Raw genomic sequence first — 19,300 nt, forward strand, 5'->3', positions numbered from 1 at the left:
GGAATGGGGAATACAAGTAACTCAAATGGTAAATCATCACATAATGTTAATTAAACAATCAGCCAACACACACACAGACACACCCCCCTCCCACAAAGGTGTACACAGTATCGATTTTGCAAAACAGTGGCTTTATCTACCTTATGTTGCCTGAAATGTCGACCTAGAAATCTTTACCCCTACTACATTAGAGGATTTTTATGGGATCTTAGATTCTCTTTCAAATGTAAGCATTTTAAAATGAAACATTTAAAAATTACACCAAGGCTGTCCCAGGCCTTACGATTTCAAGTAAAAACTAAAGTAAGGAATTCAACATAAATACTTATACTGAGCTATTACTATGTTAGATAAAGTATGGTACAAAGTTGAACCAGTCAGAAGCACAAGGAAAGGCATTTTACAGTAATACGTCATCCAGCAAAAGTTCTGTAGTTACTCCTTTCTAATTGAAGAACAATTTTTGCTACAGCAGACACTAAAATTTTGCAAAAGATGCACTCATATTTCTCAGCCTGGTTGTTAAAATGGTATAGTGCATACTTTTTGGATTGCTCATTACTTAAAAATACTGGTTTGCGCCACTGTCAGACCACGTGTTCCAATTTTAGCTTTAAAAATTAGTTACACTACCCTTTACCTAAGACATCCCCTCTCCCTCCCCCCCGCCAAACCTTCTACCAACACAGATCCATGCCTTTCATCCTAAAGTGGCCATAACAAAAAGAGATGCAGAAACCTACATGGGTTTAAATTCTTGTTGTGCTGGGGTGCATAGTCCTGAATCCCGTTTTCCTCGTCACTCAACTGCAGGGCTGCATTAGATAACCTCTTTGAGGTACCTTGCATCTACAGACTTCTGAGATTAAAACGCAGCCTTTCTTAGGAGCGAATTCACATAAAGCCCCTATGGGAAATTAACTAGCTGGGGGCGGGGAGAGCCTCAGGGTAGGAGTGAATCTGGCTTCTCTTTGAAAAGCCTTCCCGGGGCGAGCATCCCGCGCCAGCAACAGAGCGCGCGGGGGCACCACGTGTCTGCACCAACAGCCGGATTGGCTGAGCGCATTTTAGCGCTGTAGTCTAGACGCGCACGGTCCCGCCCAGCTGCCAGAGGAGCTAGGACGCGGAGAGAAGAAGCCGGGGGCAGATCGTGGAGGGGAAGGGGGCGGGAGGGGGGTGGGGGATCCCAAGACGCCCGCGACCGGGAAGTCTGGGAGGGCCCGGAGCGGCGCCAGGCGGCTCACCTAGCCAGGACTTGCTCAGACCTGACAAGCTTCATCCTGCGCCCTGGAAGAAGGTCCCGGCCCGCCGCTGCTCATCGGCCTCCGCGGGCCCTGCCTGCGCCAGCAGTGCCCCTGGGGTCTGCGCCTCCAGCGTCGCCCCAGTCCGCTTGCAGCGCCCGGCCCCAGCCCAGGAGCGCGCAGCTGGGGTGAGCCGAGGCCCGGGATGCGCCAGGAGACCATGGAAGCCGGCGGTGGACGGGGCATCTCGGTGGTCGCGAAGATGGGCCTTCCTCTCTCTTCCCCTGGCTGCGAGCCGAGGAAATGTAGACCCCGCTGGCGCAGTTCCCACTCCCCATTTGCCTTCTAAGGGGCGGCGCCAAGGGCCCACTGGGGCCCACGTTCCTCGGCCTTTGTCTTTGCGGGTTCGGCTTTTGTCTTTGCGGGTTCGGCTGGCCGGCCCCGCCGTGCCCCCGGGGCGGGAGGCGCTGCCAGGGGGTGGGAAACGGAGAGAACGGAAAAGCATGCCCCCTTCTTTCCTGTTCCGGCCATCTTGCGACTGAGATTCAACCAAGGGGCGAAGGTGGCCAACAGCTCGGCGCCTGGAGCCGGAGTGGTGGCAGCTAACGGAGATGGGCGTCTAGGGCCCCGCGCGCTTCCTCCTCGGACTGCAGTGGGGGCGCGCGGACTGTCTCCCACGTTCAGCTTCAAGGGCCTGGGCCCGGGTCGTGGATGAATCCCCCTAACAGGCGAGAGGCCCAGAAAATAGGAGGGATAAAGGCCGGGAGCTGACATTTCCTTAACTAAGCTCTTAATTCATTCGATCATTCTTTATCCACGTGTCCGTTGGGCAAATTCTTAACGCCTCTCCGTGCCTGTCCTATGCTAGGTGCTGGGGATATAACGGTGAGCAAGAGGAAACCACGGCCCTTGTTCCCGCTGATCCTGCAGCCCAGTGGATGGAGCCCACAGTCCACAGATCCGCCAGGTCAGTATCCTCACACCCTCTAAACAGATAGGGAAACTGAGGCCTGGGGCTGACGTAACTTGTTCTAAAGCAGGCAGCAAGTAAATGGAAGAATCAAACTTTGAACCTAGGTCTTGAACACTTTTATGCCAAGCTGTGTGAATCGTTAATAGTTCTTTTTTCCCCCAAATGTCCAGTAAAAGTTATTGAGATGTATGGTTTCTATGAAGTCATGAAGTGTGTGCTTTATTTCCTGGATCCTTTCATATGGAGTTACTTCTAGTTCACGATACCTGGAAAGTGCCCAAAAATATTTGATACTACAACTTTGCTTCCAGTTCCTGTGAATTGTATTTTCCGTTCTTCTGTTCTTTGACTACTAGGAAAGAGGAAAACTTTCCTGAATGTTGGTCCAAGCAGGGACTGCCCGGTGGACGGAGGAATGTCTGGCTTTTCCTCAGCTCATTGATTTCTGTGGTAACCACAGGCAGCCCCCAGAAGACCTCAAGAATGAGAGGCCTGAGGTCTACAAGTTGCTGCTAGAAATATTTTAGCCTCTCCAGAAAAAAAGAATGCAGTGGACACACAAGTTTGTAAGGTAAATACAAGGGCCCTGTAAAACCTGGTGGTGAAGCTGATAGTTAAAGTTCCCCTCCACATAATTGTTTTTACCTTCACATTTTGAAAATGTATCCTTTTGGAAAGACTAGTAAAATATTACATATTTGGGGGGGTGGTTCTTTGGTTTGTATTTCTATCAGAATGTAATACTTAGGCCACCAACCCATAGAGTAAGAAAGACTCCATTTTAAAAAGTATCTCGGATGTAAGAAATTTGGAAACACTGCCATCAAATATAACTCTGATACAAATTTAATATTTTAAACAACTTTATGGAGGTATAATATACAAAATGCACCCTTAATTTTCAGTGTACAATTCGATGAATTTTGATAAATGTGTATGCCTGGGTGATCAACAGCACAATCAAAATATAGGACATTTTTATTATATCCCAAAAATGTCTTCATGCCCTTCTGCATTCAGTCCTTCCCCATCCCATTTAATTTTACATAGTTTTGTTGCTTGACATTTTCTAATTGTGCGTAACAGATGAGGATGAATTGATATTTCTGATCACAAAACCTAAGGCGAGGACAGGAGTGAAAAACCAGAGGCTGGCAGCTAGAACGGAAAGGTTCTGAGGATGTGGCTCCCCACGCTTTAGAAAAATGGAGTGTCCAGCCGAAAGGCCAGCGAGACCCATGCCCCGGGAGGCTGGCTCTCAGGAGGTGTCCTCTCCGAGGGGACGTCCGCTCGGGCTCGTCGACGTGGTCTTCTTTGGTCCCGCAGGGCGCTGGGCGCACGCTGACCGCGCGGGGGCCGGCGCGCCCTTTGCCTCCAGGTCCCAGCCCAGGGCGTTACTACAGCAACGGCCTGGACGCCCGGACCTTAGGCCATCGTCGCCGCCGCCCGGGACCTGGCCTTCTCCCACTCCGTAAGGGTGGGGCGGCGGCGGCTTTGGAGGCGGCCCGGGCCGGGTAGACGGCACCGCCCCCTCCCCCGATGCCAGCACAGGCGGCGGATTTGCTTCCAAGCATGGTAAGAGGCGGGATGCCGAGCTGGGGGCGGCACGGGCTGCACAAGACTCCCAGCTCCCCGACCACCCCCGCGCTGTCTCTTTCCCGCAGCCCTTCCAGAAGCACGTGTACTACCCGCTCGCCAATGGCCTGGAGGGTCCCGACGCCCCCGCAGCTGCCGCAGGGGGCGCGGCCTCCATGGCCTGTGCCCCTCCCAGCGCGGCTTCGGGCCCCCTGCCCTTCTTCCAGTTCCGGCCGCGGCTGGAGAGCGTGGACTGGCGGCGGTTGAGCGCCATCGACGTGGACAAGGTGGCTGGGGCCGTGGATGTGCTCACGCTGCAGGAGAACATCATGAACATCACCTTCTGCAAGCTGGAGGACGAGAAGTGCCCGCACTGCCAGTCGGGGGTAGACCCGGTGCTGCTGAAGCTCATCCGCCTGGCGCAGCTCACCATCGAGTACCTGCTGCACTCGCAGGAGTTCCTCACCTCGCAGCTGCACCACCTGGAGGAGCGGCTGCGCCTGAGCCTCGCCGACTGCGAGCAGAGCAAGAAGCTCCTCACCAAGCAGGCGGGGGAGATCAAGTTACTCAAGGAAGAGTGTAAACGCAGGAAAAAGATGATCTCGACCCAGCAGCTGATGATCGAGGCCAAAGCCAGCTATTACCAGGTGGGAAACTGTTGTGATTACCATTCATAATCCAAGAAAATCCTCCGTAATTCCCACTGGCCGGCATATTGAGAGTCCTTTCTTCTGTCATTGCCTTTTTTTTTTTTTAAAGATTTGTACTATAAATCAAAAGAAATAGCGTATTTAAGCAAAACAGTAATTTTAACCAACAGATGACATGGTTCGTTACCTTCTGTAGACGACCGTAAGATTAATAATTAAGCAAGTAATGTTGTCTGCAGTGCTTTATTGAACTCATCTAAATGCTGGTTGTTTAAGAAGCTGTTTCCTGCTAATTGATGTGATGAGAAAGAAATCATGTACAAATTGCTGTTGAGATCTGCCGCTGCTCTATCTTGGAATGATTACATCTGTGGTGTTTTTTAATTTCAAAATATTTTCAAACTTACAGAAAAGTTGCAAGAATAGCACAGAGAACTTCCATATACTCTTCTCCCAGATTCACCAATTATTAACGTTTGTCCATTTGCTTTATTTCCTGCGTTTATACACATATTATCCTCTTTGAACCACTTGACCATAAGTTGCAGACTCCTAAATATTTCAGTGTGTATAATTCCTAAGAACAAGAACACTCACTAAAAATTTAAAAATTTTGTTTTTCTGGTCTTTTTTTTTTCTTTTTTGGGGAAGATTAGCCCTGAGCTAACGACTGTCAATCCTCTTCTTTTTGCTGAGGAAGCCTGGCCCTGAGCTAACATCCGTACTCATCTTCCTCTACTTTATATATGGGATGCTTACCACAGCATGGCTTCTGCCAAGCGGTGCCATGTCTGCACCCGGGATCCGGACTGGCGAACCCTGGGCCACCAAGAAGTGGAATGTGCAAACTTAACCGCTGCGCCACCAGGCTGGCCCCTGTTTTTCTTGTCTTCATATGCAACTATTATGAGTTAGACTTTGAGCCTAAGATATATATTGTAATTCTTGAGTATAACAGAAATCAGAGTATATGCATTTGACCAGTTAGATGGAGGAAGTGCAGAAGGTATCAACAATGTTAGATAAAGATAATAAAGTAAGCAATAGACTGACAAGGTTGGTTTCACACCTACACATTCTAGTCATTTTGGCTAAATACGGCTTAAAAGATCTCGGTGGATTTAAGTAGTAGTGGCATGAGTGAATGTGAAGAACTGGGCGTAGGATGCAGAATGTGATGGTTAATAGTGCTTAGGACTGATCCCCCAGGAGTACTGAGAGCAGTGTGTTTAAGATGAGTGAACAGTTGGGAAAGAATACTGTTGGAAAGGCTTAGTGTTTAGTCTTGGATACATAACCCTGAGGTACAATCTTCAAATGATACTTCATGTTGCTAATTTCCTATTTGTTTCATAAATGCCATTTAAAAACTAAATATTTATAAGTCGTGCTGAGATGGCTGTTTATAAATATATTTCCCATACAGTGAATTGAATGGGTTCTATTTAAACATTTAAAAAAGTTTATCTAGCTTTGGTGGTAATCAGTAAAACGTTAAAACCTATAACATGGGAATTCTGTATTTATAAACATTTTTTCATTCTTTTGGTTATTATAGAAATAACTGTTAGGAAATAAAGATTTAAAAATGTGAATGATACATAAGGATAAAAAGGTAATGGCTCAGGTTTATCAAACCAGTGACACCTGCCAACTCTTGGCCCCTCAGCAGACTCTCTGAATGACAGTATTAACTGCATGGTGTGCTCAGGTGTGAGTGAGAAGAGGTAGGACTTAGTATAGTACAGGTACACTCTGCCGTCTCTCAAGTGGCTTGCCATTGTCTCTTTATGGAATCTGAGCAGTGTAAGCGCTTTAGTGTGACAATTCCAGAGTTAGACTGCCTGGGTTTGAATTCTAGCTGTTCCATTGTGCAAGTCATTTAACTTCTAAACCTCAGTTTCCTCATCTGGAAAGTGAGAACATTAGTAGTAGTTGCCCTTTAGGGTTGCTCTGAGAAGTCCATGAGGAAGGCTCAGTAAACAGCATCTGACAGGTGGATGTTGATTTCTGCAGTGGCTTCCCGGTAGCGAGCTGTGACTGCCTGTGACCTCTTTGCGAATACTCATTTCTTTTTAGGAGCCTGAATAGTGGAGGTATAGAAAAGGAGGCCAGAGGTCACTGATAGCGATCAGTGATTCAGGGAGAGGTACTCAAAGACAGCTGCTCAGAATAATTGGCATGTAAGCTAGCTTGGGTTTCACAGGATTATAATCATTGTAACTTCAGGTTTGTAAGCTGGGGATATTTGGTCTATAATAAGATTTATGGGAAGACGATGAAGTTTGTTTAAATAGTTATTTGACTTTAGCATGCAGTCATGAATTTGTGTTTAGATACAGACCTCCAACAGCTGAGGAAGTCTGATGGCTGTATGTAAAGACCAATATGTACCAATGATCTGGCTATCAGATTATTTTTGAAAATTAAAGAATGCCAGTGGATCATAACAGGATGTAGACTCATTCTAAGAAGACCTTCTGTTTTCGTAGCTGGAAGACTCAGACTCCTCTCCAGGCTCCAACAACACAGGCAGATTTTGGAATCTGTCAGTGAGTTTCTCTCCCTCGTTCCAATTTTTCAGCCCCTTGGAGTTGGAGACGATTGTTGGGGAGGAGAAAAAGCATGCATTTTGCAGTCAGAGAGACATAGGTTCAAATATGCTAACCGATAATGCTCTGAATTAACTTTTCTGAACTTTGATTTCTTCATGGATAAAGTGGTTACCGTGGGAATTAAATAAGATAATGATATAACAGGGCTTCGCTCTGAGTAGGCACAGTGGAAATGTTGGTTTCTTTATCCACTACTCTCTGCTGTTGTCTTTGAGAGGTCCCAGAAAACACCTAGAAGAGTAGAGAACCTCCATCTCACTTCATTTTGGTAAAGGAATCCTTACTGAGTTCTCATGTTAATTCCACTATACTAAATGTGTTTCATTTTTTAATGATTTTGAATGGAAGTTGTATTAAGACATTTACCTGTTTTACACAGCATATAATTTACATGTAGTCTACATTCTTAAACTAAGTATACTGAACATAATTCAACATATTCTATTCCTGGGGTTGTCATAGAAAGAACATCAGATTCCTTTCTATGAATAGTTAATAGTACCTAACTTTTCTCAATTCATGTCACTTCTTTTCTTTTCTAAAAATGCTTTATGGGATACTCCTTCAAAATAGAAGTGTATATCATTCGTCTGTATATCAAATTCATATACACGTATTTATCATAGATATATATAAAACTGTCTTTTTAAGAAAATGTAAAGGGTTTTAGAGGATACCTTTTCAAAGCATTTTTTAAAAGTCTTGTAATTATTTTATTAATGGGGAAATTTGATTCCAGGTTATATAGAATTCCTTCGTGTCATCCTGAAAGGGAACTTTATTATTTCTAAGGTAGTCTTTGTGCAATAAATAGGATTCCTGCACCTCCTGCTACTACTCGCTATGAAGAATGATCTGACTTTTATTAAGTTTCTAGTTCCTGTAAGATCTATTATCAAGTACCTTTTAATCCCAGTGATGATAGATCGGATAGTGTTGGCTTTGGGGGCTGACAGACCAAGCTGTTCGTGTTTCAATAATCCATCCATTTTTTTTTTAACTGACTAGTATTCCAGGGTGTACATGTATCAGAGTTTGTTAACCTTTCACCTTTGAAGGATATCTTGCCTGGTTCTAGTATTTGGCTGTAAAATACTGGAAATAATAAATAATGCTGATATGAACATTCATGTGCAGGTTTTTGTGTGAACTTAAGGTATTTCTTTTTTAGAGCAATTTTAGGTTCACAGCAAAATTGAGGGAAAGATACAGAAAGTTCTCGTATACCTCCCTGCCCCCACACATGCATAACTTCCCCCATTATCAACATCCCCCACGAGAGTGGGGCATTTATTACAATTGATAAACCTTCATTGACACATCAGAATTACCTAAAGTGCATAGTTTACATTAGGGTTCACTGTTGGTGTTGTATATTCCATGAGCTTGGACAGATGTTTAATGACATTGTATCCATCATTACGGTATCATACAGACTATTTTCACTGCCCTAAAAATCCTCTGTGCTCCATTTATTTATTGCTGCCTCCCACAACCCCTGGCAACCACTGATCTTTTTACCACCTCTCCTTAGTTTTGCCTTTTCCACAATGTCATATAGTTGGAATCATACAGGATGTAGCCTTTTCAGATTGGTTTATTTCACTTAGTAATATGCATTTAAGGTTCTTCCATGTCTGTTCATGGGATGATAGCTCATTTCTATTTTAGTGTTGAATAATATTCCATTGTCTGGATGGACCACAGTTTATTTATCCATTCACCTACAGAAGAACATCTTGTTTGATTCCAAGCTTTGGAAATTATGAATAAAGCTGCTATAAACATCCATGTGCAGGTTTTTGTGTAGACAAAAGTTTTTAATTCCTTTGGGTAAATGCCAAGGAGTATGATTGCTGGATTATATGGTAAGAGTATGTTTAGTTTTGTAAGACATGCAAAAGTGGCTGTACCATTCTGCATTCCCACCAGCAGTGAATGACAGTTCCTGTTACTCTACATCCTTGCCAACATTTGGTGTTGTCAGTGCTGTGTATTTTGGCCATTCTGGTAGGTGTGTAGTGATATCTCATTGTTTTAATCTGCATTTCCCTGATGACCTACTATGTGGAGCATCTTTTCATATGCTTATTGGCCATCTGTATAGCTCATTTGCTCAGGTGTCTGTTAAGGTCTTCAGTCCATTTTATAGTTGGGTTGTTTTTTATCTTTTGGTTAAGTTTTAAGAGTTCTTTGTGTATTTTGGATAAGAACCCGTTATCAGTTGTGTGATTTGCAAATATTTTCTCTCAGTCTCTGGCTTTTGTATTCCTTCTCTTTACATAGTTTTTTACAGAGCAGAAGTTTTTAATTTTAATGAAGTCCTGCTTATCAATTATTTCTTTCGTGGATCCTGTCTTTGGTGTTGTATATAAAAAGACATCGCCTTAAGTGACATTATCTATGTTTTCTCCTTTGTTGTTTTCTAGGATTTTTATAGTTTTGCATTTTACATTTTGGTCTGTGATCCATTTTGAGTTAGATTTTTTGAAGGCTATAAGGTCTGTATCTATATTGATTTTTTTTTTTTTTTGCATAGGGATGTCCAGTTATTCCAGCACCATTGTTGAAGAGACTATCTTTGTTTCATTGTATTGCTTTTGCTTCTTTGTCAAAAATTAGTTGAGTGTAGTTATATGGGTTTGTTTCTGGGCTTTCGGTTCTGTTTCTGTTCCATTTATCTATTTGTCTGTTCTTTAGCTGTTACCACACTGTCTTGATTACTGTATCTTATGGAAAGTCTTAGAGTCAGGTAGTGTCAGTCTTCCAACCTTGTCTTTCTCCTTCAGTATTGTGTTGGCTATGTGCGCCTTCTGGCCTTCTGTATACACTTCTGAATCAGTTTGTCAATATTCACAAAAGAGCTTGATGAGATTTTGATTGGGATTGCATTGATCATTATAGATCAAATTGGGAAGAACTGACATCTTGACAATGTTGAATCTTCCTATTCATTAGCATAGATACCCATTTGTTTAGTTTTTATTTGATTTTGTTCATCAGAATTTCATAGCTTTCCTTATATAGATCTTGGACATATTTTGTTAGATTTATACCTAATTATTTCATTTTAGGGAGTGCTGATGTAAGTGGTGTTGTGTTTTTAATTTCAAATTCCACTTGTTCATTGCTGGGATATAGAAAAGCAATTGACTTTTGTGTATAAAGCTTCTATCCTGCAACTTTGCTATACCTGGTTAATAGTTCCAGGAGTTTTTTGTCAATTGTTTTGGATTTTCTACATAGACAGTCATGTTGTCTGCAAACAAAGACAGTTCTCCTACCTCCTTCCCAGTCTGTATACCTTTTATTTCATTTTCTTGCCTTATTGCATTACTGAGGACTTCAGTACAATGTTGAAAAGCAGTGGTGAGAGGCATATCCTTACCTTGTACCTGATCATAGTGGGCAAGCTTCAAGTTTCTCACCACTAAGAGTAATATTAGCTGTAGGTTTTTGTAGATAGTCTTTTCCAAGTTGAGAAAGTTCACCTCTGCTCTGGAGTTTTTAACTCTCAGACTTGTCATCCACTCTGAGCCTCCAGCAATTTGTCAATTACAATTCCGATTTCTCCTCCCTAGCACTGGTTCCCACTCTGGTGCATCTCTGCTCCAGTAAGCCATGACTCCCTGTGTTTACTTGTCTGTCTCTCAAGGTTAGGGGCAGAGCTTTGCTCTATGTCCTCCCCTCTCTTACAGATCCAAGAAGAACTGTTGATTTTTCAATCTGTTCAGCTTTTTACTTGTTAGGAGGAAGTGGTACTTTCCAAGCCCTTTACATGTGGCTTCAGAAACTGAAAGTCTCTTAGCTTTGTTTTGGTATCTTTTGTCATACAGAAGTTTTTTCCTTTTGATGTAGTTAAAATGCCAGTCTTTTCTTGTTGGAATAGGAACCCCTTCTTACCGTGATCTCATGACTCTTCTGTATTATTCAAATAGTTAAAATATATATTTTCCATTTTTAGAAATTAGAAGTTACATTTTTCCAGATGTCCTCATCCTTTCCTTTCTCCAGTGCTGTGCATAGTGCTAGAGCCTGCACTTACATCTGAGTCAGTGTGGGCTGTCCCTAAAGTACTGTGAGGGAACCAGAGCTGTTGTCATGAGCAGAGAAGGCTGAAAAGATGCCTTAAAGAGTCTCTGAAATGCAATGCCGAGAAATATACCATAATGATAGTTTTCTAGGAAACTAGAACCTGCAGTGCTGATACAATTATACTGATTAAGAGGAAGGCAATACAGGGAATGGAAGAACATGTAAATGGCACCGTGGAAATGAAACAGCAAAATCCAAACTGAGAGAAACTCTGAAGGACGAATGTTCGGTTTCTTTAGCAAAAGAATTGCCAGGAAAAAAGAGAGATGGAGGGGAAATCTAAGAACTAAAAGAAAATTAAGGTATCAGCCTTATTTGCATCCTGATTCAAAACAAACAAACTATAAAAATTTCTTTTAAGACAATGTGGGAAATACTGGGGAAAAAATAAATGGTTGGATATTTGTTGATATTGAGGAATTAATTTTCATATACTTAAAGGTGGAATAATCATATTATAATTGTGTTAAAAGAAAAGTCTTTATCTTTTAGAGATAGATTCTGAAATATTGACCAATGAAATATATAAATCCAGGATTTACTTCAGAATAATCCAGGGGTGAGGATATAGATGAAACAAGTTGAATTTTTGCTTAAAGTCTGAATCAGCATTAAAGTGAAAAAAGAAACATATTGGTGGACTTGATTTTGTTTTTCCCCTCAGTAAATTCATTTTAGTAGGTCAGATATTTCCAAGCATTTGTTCAATCATTTAGTAATGCTGAGCTCTGGAAATAAAGCTTGAATAAGATAGAGTCCATGCTCTCAGGAAGCTGACATTCTAGAACCTGGAGGGATTGGGCTGGGCACAATAAACAAGTAAATAAATGTGAAAATATTAACTGTGATCTGTACAATGATGAAAATGAGACAACGTGATGGGACAGCGACTGGTGGGAGGATCATCTGGGAAGATCTTCCTGAGGACGTGTTGCTCATCTCCAGTGTGGAAGATGCTCCATAAACGACATCAGAGTCAAGAAGGAGCCAGCCATGGGGAGATCTGGGAAAGATTCTGGCAGGGGATGAGCTCATGCAAAGCCTCTGAGGTTGGCCTACTTGAGGGACAGAAAGAAGGCTAGCGTGGCTGGAGTGTCCTGCACAAGTTGGTGAACAGTCCTGAACAAGGCTGGGAACCACCAGTCTAACCAGAGCAGCATCATGGGTTCCAGAAACTAGCAGGAAGGTCTGCTTTAACTGTCCAGAGATGCTTTTCACTGCCTTGTGCTCAGTTTGGGAGGAATACCCTGGTTTTATATTTGTCTTTTTAGTCATGCTGTCAGTATCATTGGCCAGGACAGTATCTTTTAGGAGAAAGCCCCAAGAGGTACTGCTTCCGGTACCCAAATTTTGATTGAAATTAGGTGGAAGGAGAGTCATTACAGACACTTGAATTTGCTGCGCTCTCTGTTTCAGTGCCATTTTTGTGACAAGGCCTTTATGAACCAAGCTTTTCTACAAAGTCATATCCAGCGTCGCCACCCTGAAGATTCTCACCTGGGTAAGTGATGGGCTCAACTTCAAAGAGCTCTTTTCTTTCTGGTACCTTTTTCTTTTTTTCAGTGAGACATGGTCCAGTGTATCTCTCAATCCTTTTAAAAGAAAGCGTCGTAGTCCTTCTTCATTCGTTAAGTAAATGTTGAGCCCCTACTCTTTGCCATGTACCGCACTAGGGGCTGGGGGTACAGCCACAAGTGAAACAGACCGAGTCCTGTTCTCCCGAGTCTTACATTCTAGAACAGGAGGGGCGGAGGAGACATGCTTAAGCAAATGAATGAGGGATTTTTTCAAATGGTGGCAAATGCAACAAAGAAAATAAAGCAGGAGAATGAGATGGAGAGTGACTCCAGGTGGTCAGCCAAGGCCTCACTAAGGAGGTGATATTTGATCAGAGACCAGAATGATGAGGAGGTTCCAGCCTGGGGAAAATCTGGGAAATGAATATCCCAGGCAAGGGGAACTCTGCTTGTGGGGAGTGTGACGGGAGCAGATAGAAGGTTGGTGGAGTAGAGAGAACAAGGCAGTGGTGTGTGATGATGTTAGAAAGGAAGGGGCCAGCTCACATGGGGCCTTGAATGCCCTAGCTAGCAATGTGGGTGTTTTTATAAGCATAATGGGAATCCACTGGAAGGTTTTAAGTAGGAAGGACATGGTCTAATTTCTACCTTAAAATGACCTCTTTAGCTGGAGGTGGAGAATAGACTGTAGGGGCAATGGTGGAAGCAGGTGGGAGAGTAAGGAGGCTGCAAGAGTAGCCCAGGTAAGAGAAGATGGCAGCCAGACCAGGATGCTACCAGGGAAGATGAGAGAAGTGAAGATGGAGAGGATATATTCCAGAGACAGAGCCCACAAAGATATGACAGCATAAGAGGAAGAGATGAAGCAAAGATGGTCCTAAGTTATTGTCCTATATGTTTGGGTGGATAGTGGTGACATTTACCAAGATGGGGACCTAGGAGTGGAAAGCAGATTGAGGGAGGAAGGAGAATGGAGAGATTCTGTTGGCTGTGGGTAAACTTAAGTCACACATACAATCACCATGCAGGTGGAGATGCTCAAGGTCTGGAGGTCAAGGTAGAGGCCAAGGCTGGAGATATAAACCTGGAAGTCATTAGCAGAGCGTGGCTGGATGAGATCACCTAGACAGAGAAGAGAAGATGGCTGAGTGCCATCCCCGAGGCTCTCCCAACACTAGGAGCTCACGAGGAGCAGCAGAGGAGTGAGAAATAGCAGTTTTGGAGGCACGAGGGAAACGGGAGTGTGTTGTCATAGAAACCCAGGGAAGTAAGTGTTTCAAGAAGGAGGCAGTGGTCAGTTGTATCAAATGTTCCCGAGGCGCAAAGTAAAGATGAAGACTGAGAATTGACCATTATTGTCACCGTGGCTGTTGGTGACCTTGACATGGCAGCTTCATTGTATTGGTGGGGATAAAAGCCCCACTGGAATGAGCTGAGCTGAGAATCAGGCAAGGAGTTAGTCATGTTGATTACAGACATTTCTTTCAGTATCGTTTACTAGAAAGGAAAGCAGAGACACGAGGCGTTACCTGGAGGGAAATGTGGGACCAAGGGAAAATTTTTGCATTTTTTGATGTGGGAGATACTATGATGTGTTTGGGTGCTGATGTGAAATAACCAATGCGTTGAGAGGGAAATTGAAGAAGCAAGCGAGGAGAGGGGTTCTATGGCTTACCAAGGAACCAGACTTCCTGCTGTCTAAATGTTCTCAAAAGCAAAGAATGCAAAGTTTGTTTCCCCAGGAGCAGATCAAAGCATTCTGCAGGTCACTGCAGATCTTAAGTGTTTTCAGTATCTAAACGTGTGTACTTCCAGCTTGTTACTCAGTGCTTGCTTTCCCCTCCCTTTTGGGCCGGTCTGTTTCCATTCCTACCTATTTCAGGTAAGTAGATTTATTTAGGAAATTGCTAAGCTTTGTATAAACAATATAAACAGCATAAAATTCCATTTATAAGCCATGGACCACTGATACAATTTAGCAATATATTGGAGAAATTGGAAAGATTTAATATTTTAATTAATCTACCATTCTTCAGTGTGAAACTGACCTTCTTTCTCTTCTGTTTCAGTATCTTATTCTATCTCATACTCATTTCAGAGAGTATTTCAGACTCTGAAATGAGTATTATTTCTTCAGGTCATCTTTGAGATTCTGACTTTCTACTTTGGTTTCCATACCTTTCATGTCTACACTCACAGACACATGTATATCCATTCAGTCATGTGTACATCTGCATGTAAGTACATGTACATAAGTATTCTTCCCTTCACTTGTTGCTTCCTTTTACAACTTTTCAGTACTTCGTTTTTGCCCAGTGACAGGTTATGGCCCGAGTTTGCAATCTGAATGCCAGCCTCTGCTTGTCTTAGCACTGATGGGGCTCTCAAGAGAGTTTGGTGGGATCCAGAAGGATGGTGACCGTAGAGATTTAACTATGGTGGTACCTACAGTGGAAGCCCTTGCTTACCTTCTCTGATTGGGACAGGCATTGAAGAAGAGCCCAGAGTGCCCTTGGGTCAAAGAAACCAGAATTATTCTTGTCACCATTATTGCTCCCTGAATGGGCTCTCACACTGTCCCTGTAGGATACCCAACACAGTGGCTGAAAGAATCTGCTAAGAATAATTCAGCGCCCAATAATACAAAGGGCTGCAAATAAACACTAAAGAGCAAAAATTGGCCCACGTGGCATGAAAAAAGTAATATCCCAAGTAAGAGGCATTTACTTTGTTTTATCAGTAGGACTATACCCCATAAGTTTTCAGATGGGTTTCATAAGAGGTGCTATTTTAACAAGATATTTCTGTTGCAACAGAGTATAAGAAAACGGCACAGACTGATAAGCTCCAGAATGAGATTGACATGTTGAAGGAGCAGCTTCAGCTCACCAAGTCTCAGCTGGAGGCTGCACAGCACGCCCATGCAGTCAGATTCTCTAAGGTACGATACCCAATTCCGAAACAACAGTATGTTGGGAGAATTGGCGTTGATTCCTTTTAAATGTTTGATAGAATTCACCAGTGAAGCCATCTGGTCCTGGCTTTACTTTGTTGAGAAGGTTTTGACTACTGATTCGATCTTCTTACTCGTTATTGATCCATTCAGATTTTCTGTTTCTTCATGATTCAGTCTTGGTAGGTTGTATGTTTCTAAGAATTTATGCATTCTTTTAGATTATCCAATTTGTTGGCTTATCATTGTTCATAGTAGTCTCTTATGATCCTTTGTATTTCTGTGGTATCAGTTGTAATGTTGCTTCTTTCATTTATAATTTTATTTGAATTTTCTCTTTTTTTTTTCTTGGTTATGCTAGCTAGAGGTTTGTCAAATTTTTTTATCTTTTCAAAACACCAGCTCTTAGTTTCATTGGTATTTTCTATTGTTTTCTTATTCTCTATTTCATTTATTTCTGTTCTAATCTTTATTATGTTTTTCCTTCTGCTAACTTTGGACTTAGTTTGTTCTTGTCTTCTAGTTCCTTGAGGTGTTATGTTAGGTTGTTTATTTGAGATCTTTCTTTTTTCTTAATGTAAGGATTTCTAGCTGTAAGGCTTTTGCTTAGAACTGCTTTTGCTGCATCCCATAAGTTTTGGTATGTTGTGTTTCCATTTTTGTTTGTCTCAATATGCTTTTCTTTTCTTTTCTTTTTTTTTTGAGGAAGATTGGCCCTGAGCTAACATCTGCCACCAATCCTCCTCTTTTTTACTGAGGAAGACTGGCCCTGAGCTAATATCCATGCCCATCTTCCTCTACTTTATCTCTGGGACACCTGCTACAGCATGGCTTGACAAGCGGTGCATAGGTCTGCACCCGGGATCCAAACTGGTGAACCCCGGGCTGCTGAAGCAGAATGTGCAAACTTAGCCGCTGCGCCACTGGGCCGGCCTCTCAATATAATTTTTTGATTTGATTTCCTTTTTGATTTCTTCTTTTATCCATTGGTTGTTCAGGAGTGTGTGGTTTAATTTTCACGTGTTTGTGAATTTTCCTCCAGTCACTGATTGCTAGCATCATACCATTGTGATCAGAAAAGATATTTAATAGAATTTCAGTCTTCTTGAGTTTATTAAGACTTATTTTGTGACCTAACATATAATCTGTCCTGGAGAATATTCCATGTGCACTTGAAAAGAGTGTGTATTCAGCTGCTGTTGGATGGGATTTTCTGTGTATATCTGTTAGGTCCATTTGGTCTATAGTATTATTCAGATCCTCTGTTTGCTAATTTTTTTGTCTGTGGATATATTGCTGTTTATTTCTCCTATTAGTTCTGTTAGTGTTTACTTTATACATTTAGGTGGTCCAATGTTAGATGCATAAATAAATATTTCCAATTCTTATATCTTCTTGATGAATTGATCCCTTTATCATTATATGATCTTCTTTGTCTCTTGAGATTTTTTTTTTCTTTCTTTCTTTTTTTTTTGGTGGGGAAGATTGGCCCTGAGCTAACATCTGTTGCCAATTCTCCTCTTTTGCTTGAGGAAGATTTTCCCTGAGCTAACATCTGTGCCAGTCTTCTTCTATTTTGTTTGTGGGACATTGCCACAGCATGGCTTGGTGAGTGGTATGTAGGTTCGTACCCGGGATCCAAACTCAGAAACCCTGGTCTGCTGAAGCAGAGCACATGAACTTAACCACTACACCACTGGGCTGGTCCTAAGATCTTTCTTTTTTAATGTAGGCATTTATAGCTATAAATTTCCTTCTAAGCCCTGATTTGGCTGCTTCCCTTTTGTGGTATGTTGTGTTTTCAATTTCACTCATCTCAGAGTATTTTCTGTTTCCCCTCATGAGTTTTCTTTGACCCATTGGTTGTTTAAGAATATGTTGTTTAATTTTCGTGTACTTGTGAATTTTCCAGTTTTCCTTCTGTTATTGATTTCTGGCTTCATTCCCTTGTGGTTGGAGAAGATACTTTGCATGATTTCAGTCTTTTTAAATTGATTGAGATTCATTTGATGGCCTAATATGTGGTCTATCCTAGTAACTCTTCCTTGTGCGTTTAACAAGAATGCTCATTCTGTTGCTGTTGGGTACAGTGTTCTGTATATGTTTGTTAGGTCAAGTTTATTCATATATTACTCAAGTCCCCAGTTAGGTAAAAACACAAAGGTCATCAAGAAATCAAAGACTGATCAACTAGACCTTGAATTTAGCTTATGTAAATATGAATTTGTGTTCTTTGGGGATGAGATGGGGATACTCTGCCCAAGCTGCTATAGTATCAAGAAAGATTCTTCTGCTCAATAGCCTTTTTCTTTTAAAGTATGTTTGTATCTTGTATGCATTGCATATCTGTTATACAAGTTCACAGATCACAGAACCCTTGAGACTTTGGGGCTCTGTGTTTGTATTTTAAGGGATGTAAGGACAAAAAGATGCTGTGTGCTGTCTTTGGTTTGGAAAAATCCTTGTGCACAGATCTGCCATTATATGAAGTGTTATTGCAAGCCTAACTGAAATGTACAGTACTAGCTGACACGTTTGAGGTGAAGCTATGTCTTTTTATTTAAGATTTTGCATATTTGCTTCATATCAGAACTTATAAAGCCACGTCTTAAAATAATTTCAGGAATATGAAATGCAGAAGACAAAAGAGGAAGAATTTCTGAAGTTATTTGATAGGTGGAAAGAAGAAGAAAAGGAGAAACTAGTTGATGAAATGGAAAAAGTCAAGGAGATGTTTATGAAGGAGTTTAAAGAATTAACTTCTAAGAATTCGGCATTAGAATACGTAAGTATTAAACCTAGAAGTCCTCGTAGTATTGGTAGAGTTGTTGCCTTGAGAGGTAGTGTTAGAATGGCGTTATGGCCAGAGGATCCAGAAGTTCTTTATCATGCCCTGGCCAACAGCCCTGAGAGTCTTGGGCACTCAAGGCGTATGGAAGACACAGCAAGTCAGAAAAGTGGTTTCATTGAGAGTGGGAGCTTTGGTCCCAAACCCCAGTTCAGAACATTTGATACATTTGGTTGGATCACAGAAGAGGGTCCCCCCTTCCTCAGCCGGTTAGCATTTGATAGCCTTGAACTATAAACCCCTCCATGAGTTTTGGAACTTTCCAGAAAAGCTGACACAGACACCAATGTGGGAGGCGAAGGAAGCAGACCTAAAAAGACAGAGGAAGAACCTTTGCCAGGCCCGTGTCTCAAACCCAGACCTGGCTGGTGAGGAGGACAGGGGGTCTGAATGAGCAGGATGTGGCTAAATAATAAGCCCCCCTTCCCTATGGGAGCAGCCTTGGCGCACACTGGCCCGGTCACACGCTTGGACGATAGGCAGAGACACGCCTCGCTGGGCTGGGACCTTAACCTCGGTGAGCTCCCTCCTCAGAAAGTGGCCGGTCAGTGTTCTCCAGCTAAGAATTAACTGAGCTCACAGGGCAGCTCAGTCCTGAGTCCTTTTCCTTGGAGAAAAGGAAGCAAAGGAGGCGAGGGAAGATCCTTGAGCTCCCTCTAGGGGCCAACACGTCTTATAAACTAAAATAGAGGGATATTTTTGGAATACTGCTGAGATCCTTCTCTAGAATGTCTAGAACTCTCCCATAGGGCTTAGCACACCACGACCTGTGCACCATATCCGGCATACCACCTGCTTTTGTGCAGCCTGAGAGCTGAGAAAGGTTTTTGCAT

The 19,300-nt window shown here is 42.5% G+C and overlaps 1 protein-coding gene across 2 annotated transcripts in view; it reads left to right on the forward strand.

The window, feature by feature from the left end:
* The first annotated feature begins 1,388 nt into the window (after positions 1-1,388).
* Positions 1,389-19,300, forward strand: part of DZIP1 (DAZ interacting zinc finger protein 1) — a 56,159-nt gene continuing 38,247 nt past the window's right edge. For both annotated transcript variants that reach the window (XM_046664838.1, XM_046664839.1), the window contains exons 1-8: positions 1,389-1,429; positions 2,110-2,208; positions 2,571-2,785; positions 3,541-3,789; positions 3,879-4,436; positions 12,566-12,650; positions 15,483-15,607; positions 18,243-18,404. In XM_046664838.1, the coding sequence (XP_046520794.1) occupies positions 3,754-3,789; positions 3,879-4,436; positions 12,566-12,650; positions 15,483-15,607; positions 18,243-18,404 (966 nt within the window). In that variant the 5' untranslated portion in view covers positions 1,389-1,429; positions 2,110-2,208; positions 2,571-2,785; positions 3,541-3,753. The remainder of the gene's footprint in view (positions 1,430-2,109; positions 2,209-2,570; positions 2,786-3,540; positions 3,790-3,878; positions 4,437-12,565; positions 12,651-15,482; positions 15,608-18,242; positions 18,405-19,300) is intronic.

This window comes from Equus quagga, chromosome 6 (assembly GCF_021613505.1).
Source record: "Equus quagga isolate Etosha38 chromosome 6, UCLA_HA_Equagga_1.0, whole genome shotgun sequence".
Taxonomy (NCBI): domain Eukaryota; kingdom Metazoa; phylum Chordata; class Mammalia; order Perissodactyla; family Equidae; genus Equus; species Equus quagga.